Genomic DNA, 12,375 nt, shown 5'->3' on the forward strand with positions numbered 1-12,375 from the left:
GTCACATACTGATGATGACGAATGCCTCTAACCAAAGTTAGTGACTCAATATGCAAGTCCAGATAATGAGTGATTCCAGTGAGCTATTTCAGTGTACATGACATCATAACTGAATGCAAACTCATGCATTACCAACAATGAGACTGGCTAGCTACGAAGAACAGAAACATTGGGCAATTTTTGACTCCATAACACTTTGTATAACAGACCCAGTGGCACTTTGACTAAGAGATTAACCGAGCAAAAACTCGGGATTGGTTTGGATGAGTCAGTATCATACCACACATTGCATGTACTCAGAATCATGTATAACCAATTACTTAAAAAGTTTGATACTGTGCTGCTGTGATATAGTATACGCAAAGCAAGAAAATATCAATCCTGTCAGATTGTTCACAAAAATATCTACTAATTAAATGGCATCCAACACTTAAACATGTGCATTTTTAAAATGACCTTTCATTATCCTCTGTGACAAATAGCTGTTTCACAATTTTCATAACACCTATGATTAAAAGGATGTTGGAGGTGCTCAAGGCTGACAATAAAGTACAGTCTTGGGGAAACTCAAAAAAGTTTCTTCTGATCGCCAATCTACTGAGTATGTCTTTACATGGTAATGTGATAGGGCCAATTAATGGCCCAAGATATGACAATTATTCATCGTTTAAGGGTATAACTTAGCTTCCAAAAAAAAAGGCAAGCGTGAAAAAGACCTTTATAATTTAATTATAAGAAATGACATGGGAAAATCTTGTTAACAGGCAATAAGATTAATTTTGATATAAATTTTCAATGTCCAATACTTGCCTAGGAGGGATCTTCTCCAACTATGGGTTGATCCACAGCCTGCTACACAGGAGGTGAACTTGGACCAGTTTGTCAACATGCAATCATCATAGCAGGGGATACGACACTTCTGCACAAGTGCAGGCATTGGGCTCGCCCACTTCAAGCACCCAACAAAATCCACATTCTGGTCATCACCTGTTCTACAGGTCACACCTAAAAATAAAGGTAGCACATTTAGAAGTATTTTCATGACATTTCTTTTAAAATCACCTCCCTATTTCATTTTTAAACACTGGGCAGTTAAATATCCAGAAAAATGTTGGAAATGACAATCTGACCTTGGTTATTATAAGTTAACCAGCTTCTCTTCTGGTAATTTGGTTAGTCTGATTAGTCTGTTCAGTCAGTGATACTTCCAGAAGTTCAGCCCTGATTTTATTCAAAGGTCTTGATGGTCTGTATGGTATACTCCTGCTCCTATTTCATATATTCTTGTGATCTAACAAACGAATGTGGTAATCACATGATCTAAGACCTGAAGATAATTAACTATGTTTCCAGAAAATTACTTTTACTAAAGGGTTAGATAGAATCAGGGCCATTCAAACAAACTAAGAAAGCAGGGCTAGATGTCCACAAGTTTTACTCTTCCCAGAAGGTGAGCAACTTGTGAAACGGAATACCAAAGGAGGTAGTGAAGACCGATTCCTTACAGTCCTTCAAGAAGGTGTTGGATTGATTTCTGAAAAGCAAGATGACTATAGCATTTGGAAGGTAAGAGTAAATTATTCTAAATATTAGTAGTTCTGGGAGCTTCTGAATTTTCCTAATCCTTTATGAGGAGTAAAAGAGAAACTTTTAGGTGAGTCAGTGTGTGTAGGCTTGAGACATACACATAAATAAGGATAAACAAGAACTCAATTTTTCTTCCACCAATTTGTTTGGCCCATAAGAATCAGGTGAGTGGTATCCATTCTGATCCATTGTTTTAATTAGCTGCTTACAGTCTTCTCAAGTCTTCCAGGTCAGTAACTATTCATGACAGTTAACTTATTTTTCCACAGGTTTCTTCTTGAACACAGAGTGAGATTTCACTGTTCAGATATTAAACAGAATCAGAGTTCCAATAAATGATTTGTTTCTGACATGGCTGAAACTCTATTTATTTGTGACTTTCCCACTTCAGGCATTAATCTTTCTTTACCCAGATTGAATTTTTCTGTGCAACCATATATTTATGTTAATCATCTGTTGAAAAGCCCAATGATTTTTTCATGTACATTGAATTACTTATTTCACATGTGGCCAGAATGCACAGATTTTAAAAAATACACACATCTTTTTTGTTTTCCTGTTCTGTTCATTTCTTCCTATATCTGCAATATGGTTATTCAAAGAAAATGTTCCAAATGAGTTTAAAGAATATTGAATAACACCACTAAATCTTTCATGGTGCTCCTTATGGTAAGACAGAGTGGCTGCTGTTGTTAGAGGGTGTAAACATTACACCATATAAAACACAATCCATTACTCTTTTGCTAAAGTGTATGTGCATGTCCCTTTAAGGCTATTTAATGAATTAGTAAACAGTGGGTCAGCTTAGTCAAAGAAGGTGCAGACACACCAGCCTTCCTATGTTGGGTTCCTACAGACTTTCCAGCCCTTTGTCAGTAGATGAAAAATTAGGCTTTTGTTTCAAATATGACATAGAAATTTTTGCATTTTATACACACATGTATACAAGCACCCACACCCCTTCTGTTACTTTGTACCTGCACGCACAACCCTTCTGTGAAGTTGTTCTTTTTGCAGCGGCGACAGGGAGAGCGAGGTGGCAGCTGGGTAAGTGAATTTCAACTTATATAAACTTACCTTTTTGTTTCGGCAGTTTCTTTTTGCAGCGGCGACAGGGAGAGCGAGGTGGCAGCTGGGTAAGTAAGTCCTATATATTTGGGCAGCGGCTGAACCCGCCCTCCTCCTCTAACCAAAAAAAAAGGACTCGGTGGTGTTTAGATAAGGTAAGGCTTTTTCTACTTCTTTTTTTTTCGTGTGATTGGTAAAAACTTTTCGTTCCTTTTTCATTTATCTAAGTTAAGACTAAGTTAAGCTTAAGATTAAAAATGGCAGGAGATCTCAGACCCGTGTTATGCTCCGCTTGCTCAATGTGGGAGCTCAGGGACACGGCTGATGTCCCTGACTCCTTCACGTGCTGGAAGTGTGTCCAGCTGCAGCTCTTGTTAGACCGCATGACGGCTCTGGAGCTGCGGATGGACTCACTTTGGAGCATCCGCGATGCTGAGGAGGTCGTGGATAGCACGTTTAGCGAATTGGTCACACCGCAGATTAGGATTGCTGAGGGAGAAAGGAAATGGGTGACCAAAAGGCAGAGAAAGAGCAGAAAGGCAGCGCAGGTGTCCCCTGCGGTCATCTCCCTCCAAAACAGGTATACCGTTTTGGATACTGATGGGGGAGATGGCTCACCAGGGTAAGGCAGCAGTAGCCAGGTTCATGGCACCGTGGCTGGCTCTGCTGTTCAGAAGGGCGGGAAAAAGAGTGGAAGGGCTATAGTCATAGGGGATTCGATTGTAAGGGGAGTAGATAGGCGGTTCTGTGGTCAAAAACGAGACTCCCGAATGGTATGTTGCCTCCCAGGTGCACGGGTCAGGGATGTCTCAGATCGGCTGCAGAACATTCTGAAGGGGGAGGGTGAACAGCCAGTTGTCGTTGTGCACATAGGCACCAATGATATAGGTAAAAAACGGGATGAGGTCCGACAAGCAGAATTTAGGGAGTTAGGAGCCAAGTTAAAAAGTAGGACCACAGAGGTAGTAATCTCAGGATTGCGACCAGTGCCACGTGATAGTCAGAGTAGAAATGAAAGAATAGTCAGGATGAATGCGTGGCTTGAGAGATGGTGCAGGAGGGAGGGGTTCAGATTTTTGGGACATTGGGACCGGTTCTGGGGGAGGTGAGACGATTACAAATTGGACGGTCTACACCTGGGCCGGACTGGAATCAATGTCCTTGGGGGTGCTTTTGCTAACGCTGTTAGGGAGGGTTTAAACTAATGTGGCAGGGGGATGGGAACCAAATGAGGTCAGTGGACAGTAAGGAGGTAGTAACTAAAGCCTGTAAGGAACTAGATAATGAAGTCAACGTGACTAAGGGAAAGAGTAGGCAGGGATCCCAGGATATCGATGCTTCAGGCGGGATAGAGAGGGAGGTAAAAGGGATGGAGGAGTTGCATTACTGGTCAAAGAGGATATCACAGCTGTGCTGAAGGAGGGCACTATGGAGGACTCGAGCAGTGAGGCAATATGGGCAGAACTCAGAAATAGGAAGGGTGCGGTAACAATGTTGGGGCTGTACTGCAGGCCTCCCAACAGCGAGCATGTGATAGAGGTACAAATATGTAAACAGATTATGGAAAGATGTAGGTGATAGGAGATTTTAATTTTCCCAACATTGACTGGGATTCACTTAGTGTTAGAGGTCAAGATGGAGTAGAATTTGCAAGGAGCATCCAGGAGGGTTTTCTAGAGCAGTATGTAAATAGTCCAACTCGGGAAGGGGCCATACTGCACCTGGTGTTGGGGAATGAGCCCAGCCAGGTGGTTGAAGTTTCAGTAGGGGACTACTTTGGGAATAGTGATCACAATTCCGTAAGTTTTAGAATACTCATGGACAAAGACGAGAGTGGTCCTAAAGGAAGAGTGCTAAATTGGGGGAAGGCCAACTATACCAAAATTCGGCAGGAGCTGGGGAATGTAGATTGGGAGCAGCTGTTTGAAGAAAAATCCACATTTGATATGTGGGAGGCTTTTAAAGAGAGGTTGATTAGCGTGCAGGAGAGACATGTTCCTGTGAAAATGAGGGATAGAAATGGCAAGATTAGGGAACCATGGATGACAGGTGAAATTGTGAAACTAGCGAAGAGGAAAAAGGAAGCATACATAAGGTCTAGGCGACTGAAGAAAGACGAAGCTTTGGAAGAATATTGGGAATGTAGGACCAATCTGAAACGAAGAATTAAGAGGGCTAAAAGGGGTCATGAAATATCTTTAGCAAACAGGGTTAAGGAAAATCCCAAAGCCTTTTATTCATATATAAGGAGCAAGAGGGTAACGAGAGAAAGGATTGGCCCACTCAAGGACAAAGGAGGAAAATTATGCGTGGAGTCAGAGAAAATGGGTGAGATTCTAAACGAGTACTTTTCATCGGTATTCACCGAGGAGGAGGGCATGGCGGATGTTGAGGTTAGGGACAGATGTTTGATTACTCTAGGTCAAGTCGGCATAAGGAGGGAGGAAGTGTTGGGTATTCTAAAAGGCATTAAGGTGGACAAGTCCCCAGGTCCGGATGGGATCTATCCCAGGTTACTGAGGGAAGCGAGAGAGGAAATAGCTGGGGCCTTAACAGATATCTTTACAGCATCCTTAAACACGGGTGAGGTCCCGGAGGACTGGAGAATTGCTAATGTTGTCCCCTTGTTTAAGAAGAGTAGCAGGGATAATCCAGGTAATTATAGACCGGTGAGCCTGACGTCAGTGGTAGGGAAGCTGCTGGAGAAGATACTGAGGGATAGGATCTATTCCCATTTGGAAGAAAATGGGCTTATCAGTGATAGGCAACATGGTTTTGTGCAGGGAAGGTCATGTCTTACCAACTTAATAGAATTCTTTGAGGAAGTGACAAAGTTGATTGATGAGGGAAGGGCTGTAGATGTCATATACATGGACTTCAGTAAGGCGTTTGATAAGGTTCCCCATGGTAGGCTGATGGAGAAAGTGAAGTCGCATGGGGTCCAGGGTGTGCTAGCTAGATGGATAAAGAACTGACTGGGCAACAGGAGACAGAGAGTAGCAGTGGAAGGGAGTTTCTCAAAATGGAGACGTGTGATCAGTGGTGTTCCACAGGGATCCGTGCTGGGACCACTGTTGTTTGTGATATACATAAATGATTTGGAGGAAAGTATAGGTGGTCTGATTAGCAAGTTTGCAGACGACACTAAGATTGGTGGAGTAGCAGATAGTGAAGGGGACTGTCAGAGAATACAGCAGAATATAGATAGATTGGACAGTTGGACGGAGAAATGGCAGATGGAGTTCAATCCGGGCAAATGCAAGGTGATGCATTTTGGAAGATCCAATTCAAGAGTGAACTATACTATTATATAGAAAAGTCCTGGGGAAAATTGATGTACAGAGAGATTTGGGTGTTCAGGTCCATTGTTCCCTGAAGGTGGCAACGCAGGTCAATAGAGTGGTCAAGAAGGCATACGGCATGCTTTCCTTCATCCGACGGGGTATTGAGTACAAGAGTTGGCAGGTCATGTTACAGTTGTATAAGACTTTGGTTCGGCCACATTTGGAATACTGCGTGCAGTTCTGGTCGCCACATTACCAAAAGGATGTAGATTCTTTGAAGAGGGTGCAGAGGAGGTTCACCAGGATGTTGCCTGGTATGGAGGGCGCTAGCTATGAAGAGAGGTTGAGTAGATTAGGATTATTTTCATTAGAAAGACGGAGGTTGAGGGGGGACCTGATTGAGGTGTACAAAATCATGAGAGGTATAGACAGGGTGGATAGCAGGAAACTTTTTCCCAGAGTGGGGGATTCAATTACTAGGGGTCACGAGTTCAAAGTGAGAGGGGAAAAGTTTAGGGGGGCTATGTGTGGAAAGTTCTTTACGCAGAGGGTGGTGGGTGCCTGGAACGCGTTGCCAGCGGAAGTGGTAGACGCGGGCACAATAGCGTCTTTTAAGATGTATCTAGACAGATACATGAATGGGCGGGAAGCAAAGAAATACAGACCCTTAGAAAATAGGCGACAGGTTTAGATAGAGGATCTGGATCGGCGCAGGCTTGGAGGGCCGAAGGGCCTGTTCCTGTGCTGTAATTTTCTTTGTTCTTTTGTTCTTTGTACCTGGAGAGTCAAGACCAAATGTAGTCTTCAAGTGAAGAGAAGATAAAGGGTGGGGAAATATTGGACCGGGGTACACAGATGTAATTACCCATTTTAAAATCATACATTCTCACCCTTTTTTATTATTAGTTAACGGGCTGAAATTTAAAGCCCCTCCAATGTCAGAAACATTGGTGGTGGGCAGGTCCCCCCCGATGGTGCCAATCTCGGTGGCGAGGCCTCATGGTGGCCGCTTGGCGCCGGGACGCCCATTGAAATATGTAAAGTACTACACATACCGGAATTAATGAGGGCCCCATCGCTTCCAAAATTGCCGCACCGATATTCATTCGGGCGGCTGACAACGCCGCGCCTTCAAATCCCCATTTGGGAAAACGTGGTGCGAAACCTGTGGGTTGCGATGAGGAAATTTTTCTCTCCGGGGGGGTGGGGGGAGCGAGGTTAAAACGATGCAGATTAGTTGGGGGTGTGTGATGGGAAAGAGCAAATTCTAAATATTCAAATTCTTGCGGGGGGGTGGGAAGGGCACAAAAGGCTGGAAATTCCATTGGGGGGCTGGTAAAATGGATTCCAGCATCATGAAATTATGTTTTGGTGTAATGTGACCTACCTGCATCTTTAATTTTTAAATGCCCATGAAGGACTGTAAGCCCTTTAAAAATGGCGCCCCGCCTGCGCATTGGCGCCGGATACCGTTACCTGTGACGGCTCGCCCACCCCCTGCACGTTATCGCTGGGGGCAGGCGCAGCGGCCATGCAAGTGAGTCGCCTCGTTTAAAATTGCTTTGGCTCCATGACACAGTGCCTGTGCGAGCAGGGCGCTTTTACATCTGTCGCCAAAGTATGTGGCGCACTCTTAAAATGCAGCCCAATGTCTTAGCATGCTAAAAAAAACTTATCTACACGAACTTCCTGCTAATATTCTTTGCATTATGAATTCCTATTTCTAAATCTATGATGGAAACTGTTGTAAACTTTATAATTACAGTGGTGATAATACAGCCGCATGGATGATGGCCATTGATGTTCTTCCATTTGGACGTTTTTTGACTGAAAGAGTGGGCAGACAATTGCTTCTATATTTTTTCTATTCTACAACTGGCCATTTATTCACAAAGGCAGCCTTGAGAGGGTCTCATCCTCCAAGTTTTCCTCTTACTTTATGAAGAAATAGCTCACTTATGCTGGTGCCTTTCCCTGATGCACAGATCAAGAATTTGTGGTGAACGGATATGGCACAAACCCATTTACTATGCATCAGTACACTGCTGCATCAATGTGCAACAAACAGTACAAATTTAAGAACAGCATCTTAAACTTTAAGCCAAATATTGCCAGATTCATACTACTGTTTATATTCATTAATGTACTTCCACTTAATGTGAGGAAAACTAGTATTTTCATATCAGAAATATTTTGTTTTTCAACCCACTTCAATGTTATCTGTCTACAGTGTGTCCTTCTACACAGGCCAAGGAGATGATGACTAATGTAAGAACCAATATGAATGCTAAACATAAACATTCCTCAGAAGAGCAATGGTAAAATTTTCAGATTGTAAATAACACGGTGAACAATCTATATTGTCTTGCATCCCAGTGCATCAATCACACTTCAAAATGTCATGCATGCATTGTCTGTCTATCACTTGCACCTGTTGGCTCAAATATTATATTCATAAGACCGAAACAAATCACAACTGGACAACGAACATATCAATCACCAAGTAGAATGTTTAAGAAAATATTTAAAATGGTGGAAGAATACCAGTAATTTTTTTTCATTAATGTCTTCAGATCTTGATAACCAGAAGGGGAGGAGCTGTCAGTTTACAAGCGCTTTCCAATCTACACATAAACTTCCCTCTAACCAACTTCAGGCTGTAGCCATTAGACTTTATAGTCTTATAGGAATACACCAGCAATGCCTTAGCAGCAGAATAATACACTGTGTTGTCATTGACATACACACTCAGCATTAAAGATCAACATACTTTCCAACATACTGTGAGTAATGTGGCAGATGTCCTGTGAAGGATTATCATTTTTAATCCAAGACTTTATTCGCCAGGGGTAAAACCCCAGTTTTGGGAAAATGGCTATGAAAAGGACTCTGTTTAAAAGACTGTTACCAAAGGGCAGGCTGTTGGTCTCAGACCAGAAAGGACAAGTTTTTCAAATGCTAAACCAAAATGCAGCCCACCCAACAGAGGCATTGCCTTCTGCTCTTAGCCAGCCACCCGTGTCATCACTGGCTCCAAGCTGACTAAGGAGACAATGAAATCCACCGGTTGATATCATCAAGTCTGGACAACAGAACCATCGGAAACAATTCACACCTCATATAGTACTCAACTAGATGACGCAAGACCAGCAGCTCCCATTGTCCACCCACCACCCCCCCACCCCCCTGCCCAAAACCAGCTAGAAGAGAGGCGGGAAAATACTGCACATTAAAACAAAGCTTTCTCCCCAGGGACCAAGCGAAGCATTTTCTGCCGTCTGACAAGATCAGTCAGAAAACAAGGAAACATTCAGTTTTGAAAAAAAACAAGACCACTGAAACAGTGGAACTGTAGCAGCCTGAGGAAGGAGAGGAGGGTCGAACAGTCGATGTCAAACGGACACCAACAACACAGCTTTACAGGACAGAAGATCAGAGTACGCTGCTCTCTCTACAACCAGGACCAAAGGAAGTCGCATGTCCTAAGGAACGGGTACGACCCCCAAGGACTTCAATCGTAGAAGACACAACCCAGCAGCCAAAGTCAGCAGGGTGAGCATTTCATCCACAGCCTGCAGAATACTCAACTCACAGCCGTGTGGAGAGTTACCTCTGCATGTCCTGACCAAACCTTAGAAAAGGGGGTTAGTGTAGTGTTGGGAGTTAACCAACCATGAGTAAGGGAACACAGAGGGGCTTAGTTTAAAAAGTCCAAGGTGAAGTCATCTATTTTAGTTTTATTTAGAGATACAGCACTAAAACAGGCCCTTCGGCCCACCGAGTCTGTGCCGACCATCAACCACCCATTTATACTAATCCTACATTAATCCCATATTCCTACCACATCCCCTCAATTCCCCTACCGCCTACCTACACTAGGGGCAATTTACAATGGCCAATTTACCTATCAACCTGCAAGTCTTGATCTGTGGGAGGAAACCGGAGCACCCGGCGGAACCCACGCAGTCACAGGGAGAACTTGCAAACTCCGCACAGGCAGTACCCAGAATCAAACCCGGGTCCCTGGAGCTGTGAGGCTACGATGCTAACCACTGCGCCACTGTCATTTCTTGTTAGTTATATAGGAACGTTAGCATCAGTTTTGCCATATTGAGATTTGCTGTACATATTAAACATACTTTTATTATTCGAAATCTGAAACCTGTGTCGATTGCATTATTCATCATCCTTCAGTGTGATTCGTAAGGGTAAGCCCAGACCTCCGAAAGTAAATAAGCGGGTTTGGTCGTGACCAGCAAGGCTGAACGATCCTCACACAATCGGAAACACCCTACACCTGGTATTAAAATATCATTGGTTCCACCGAAGAGCAGATATGAACTGTGGTACTAGACACATATACTGAAGCAAATGGAGAAATGCAATCTTTTAATATTAATGGACTGTTAAAATATTCCACTCCGGTCATTTACAGATTAATACAAGATCAAATAGTGGAAGAGAGCAAGAATTTGAATATTTAGTTGAAGTAAAGTGCCTGCCCAGTTTGCCTTGAAGGTTCTAACTGCATTAGGTGAAAGAAATTATTGGTGATAAAATGGCATGCAATTGCAAGGCAAATAATTTACTATTTAACTAAACGCTAAAAATGCTAATCAAAAAATGATAAAACATTACACTTGCATTAATCATTGCCAAAAGGGCAGAATTTCCATGATCAATTACTCAGGAAATGTTAATTATAGTCAAAGTGTCAAACAAAGATTTGCAGCATTTGTTTTGTATTGTTTTGAGTTGTCTTGAAATATGAACATATGAATTAGGAGCAGGAGTAGGCCACTCAGCCCCTCGAGCCTGCTCCGCCATTCAATAAGATCATGGCTGATCTGATTGTAACCTCGACTCCACATTCCCGCCTACCCCCGATAACCATTCACACCCTTGCTTATCAAAAATCTATCTACCTCTGCCTTAAAAATATTTAAAGATGCTGCTTCCACCACCTTTTGAGGAAGAGCATTCCAAAGACTCACGACCCTCTGAGTGAAGAAATTTCTCCTCATCGTTGTCTTAAATGGGCGACCCCCTATTTTTAAAAAGTGGAATCTCTAGTTCTGGATTCTCCCACAAGGAGAAGCATCCTTTCCACATCCAACCTTTCAAGACTCCTCAGGATCTTAAATGTTTCAATAAGGTCGCCTCTTACTCTTATAAACTCCAGCGGATACAAGCCTAGCCTGTCCAACCTTTCCTCATAAGACAACTCGCCCATTCCAGATATTAGCCGAGTAAACCTTCTCTGAACTGCTTCTAATGCTGTACACAGTACTCTAGATGTTGTCTCGCCAATACCCTGTATAACTGAAGCATAACCTCCCTACTTTTGTATTCAATGCCCCTCGTAGTAAACTATAACATTCTATTAGTTTTCCTAATTATTTGCTGAACCTGAATACTAACCTTTTGCGATTCATGCACTAGTTCACCCTCTGCATCTCACAGCTCTGCAATCTCTCACCATTTAGATAATATACTTCTGTTTTATTCTTCCTGCCAAAATGGACAATTTCATATTTTCCCATATTATACTCCATTTGCCAGATCTTTGCCCCTATCTATATCCCTTTGTACCCTCCTTATGTCTTCTTCACAACTTACTTTCCCACCTATCTTTGCATCATCAGCATATTTAGCAACCATACCTTCGGTCCCTTCATCTAAGTCAGTTATATAAATTGTAAAAAGTTGAGGTCCCAGCACTGATACCTGCAGCACACCACTTGTTACATCTTGCCAACCAGAAAATGATCCATTTATGCCTACTCTCTGATTCCTGTTAGCTAGCCAATCTTCTATCATGCCAATATGTTACTCCCTATACCATGAGCTTTTATTTTCTGCAATAACCTTTGATATGGCACCTTATCAAATGCCTTCTGGAAATTCAAGTACAGTACATCCACCGGTTCCCCTTTATCCACAGCCAACAACAAAGTTTTCCAATTACTTCACAACATCAGTAGCCGACCTAAGAACTACACTTTAATATCTTCCAACACGCCTTCTCTTATCCCTGTGCCCAACTTTCCAACACCACCAGTATGCCCATATACAAACAGAATTTTCATTATATGCCATCAACAACCCCAATGGTGGGACAACTAATAATTCATGTCCCATACAATGATGATTTTAAAAAAAATTTCCACTCAAACATTTTAATCGTAAAAATGTCATGCAAGGATTCTCTTCCGTCTAAGCTCAGAACTTCCCAGCTATGTGCCAGATGACAATGCACACATTTCAAAGTAATAATGATAGCCACCCTGGTTTGATAGTTTTGACTGGAATTCTGTAAGCTTATAAATGAATAGCAAAGTTTGAATATTTATAATTAAATGTAAAAGTAGCACCTCCCTACTATTAAAAAGCATATTTATGAAAAAATAGAATCTATATTCATCTATGAATAACT

At 42.4% G+C, this 12,375-nt stretch overlaps 1 protein-coding gene across 6 annotated transcripts in view; it reads right to left on the reverse strand.

Moving 5' to 3' along the window:
- thsd7ba (thrombospondin, type I, domain containing 7Ba) overlaps positions 1-12,375 on the reverse strand; it is a 953,049-nt gene that overhangs the window by 279,633 nt on the left and 661,041 nt on the right. For 4 of the 6 annotated variants that reach the window (XM_068035032.1, XM_068035033.1, XM_068035030.1 and 1 more), the window contains exon 14: positions 811-1,005. The exons of the other annotated variants lie outside the window; for them this stretch is intronic. In XM_068035032.1, the coding sequence (XP_067891133.1) occupies positions 811-1,005 (195 nt within the window). The remainder of the gene's footprint in view (positions 1-810; positions 1,006-12,375) is intronic. 6 annotated transcript variants of the gene reach the window in all.

The sequence above is a fragment of the Heterodontus francisci genome, chromosome 7 (genome assembly GCF_036365525.1).
Source record: "Heterodontus francisci isolate sHetFra1 chromosome 7, sHetFra1.hap1, whole genome shotgun sequence".
NCBI classification, from domain to species: Eukaryota; Metazoa; Chordata; class Chondrichthyes; order Heterodontiformes; family Heterodontidae; genus Heterodontus; species Heterodontus francisci.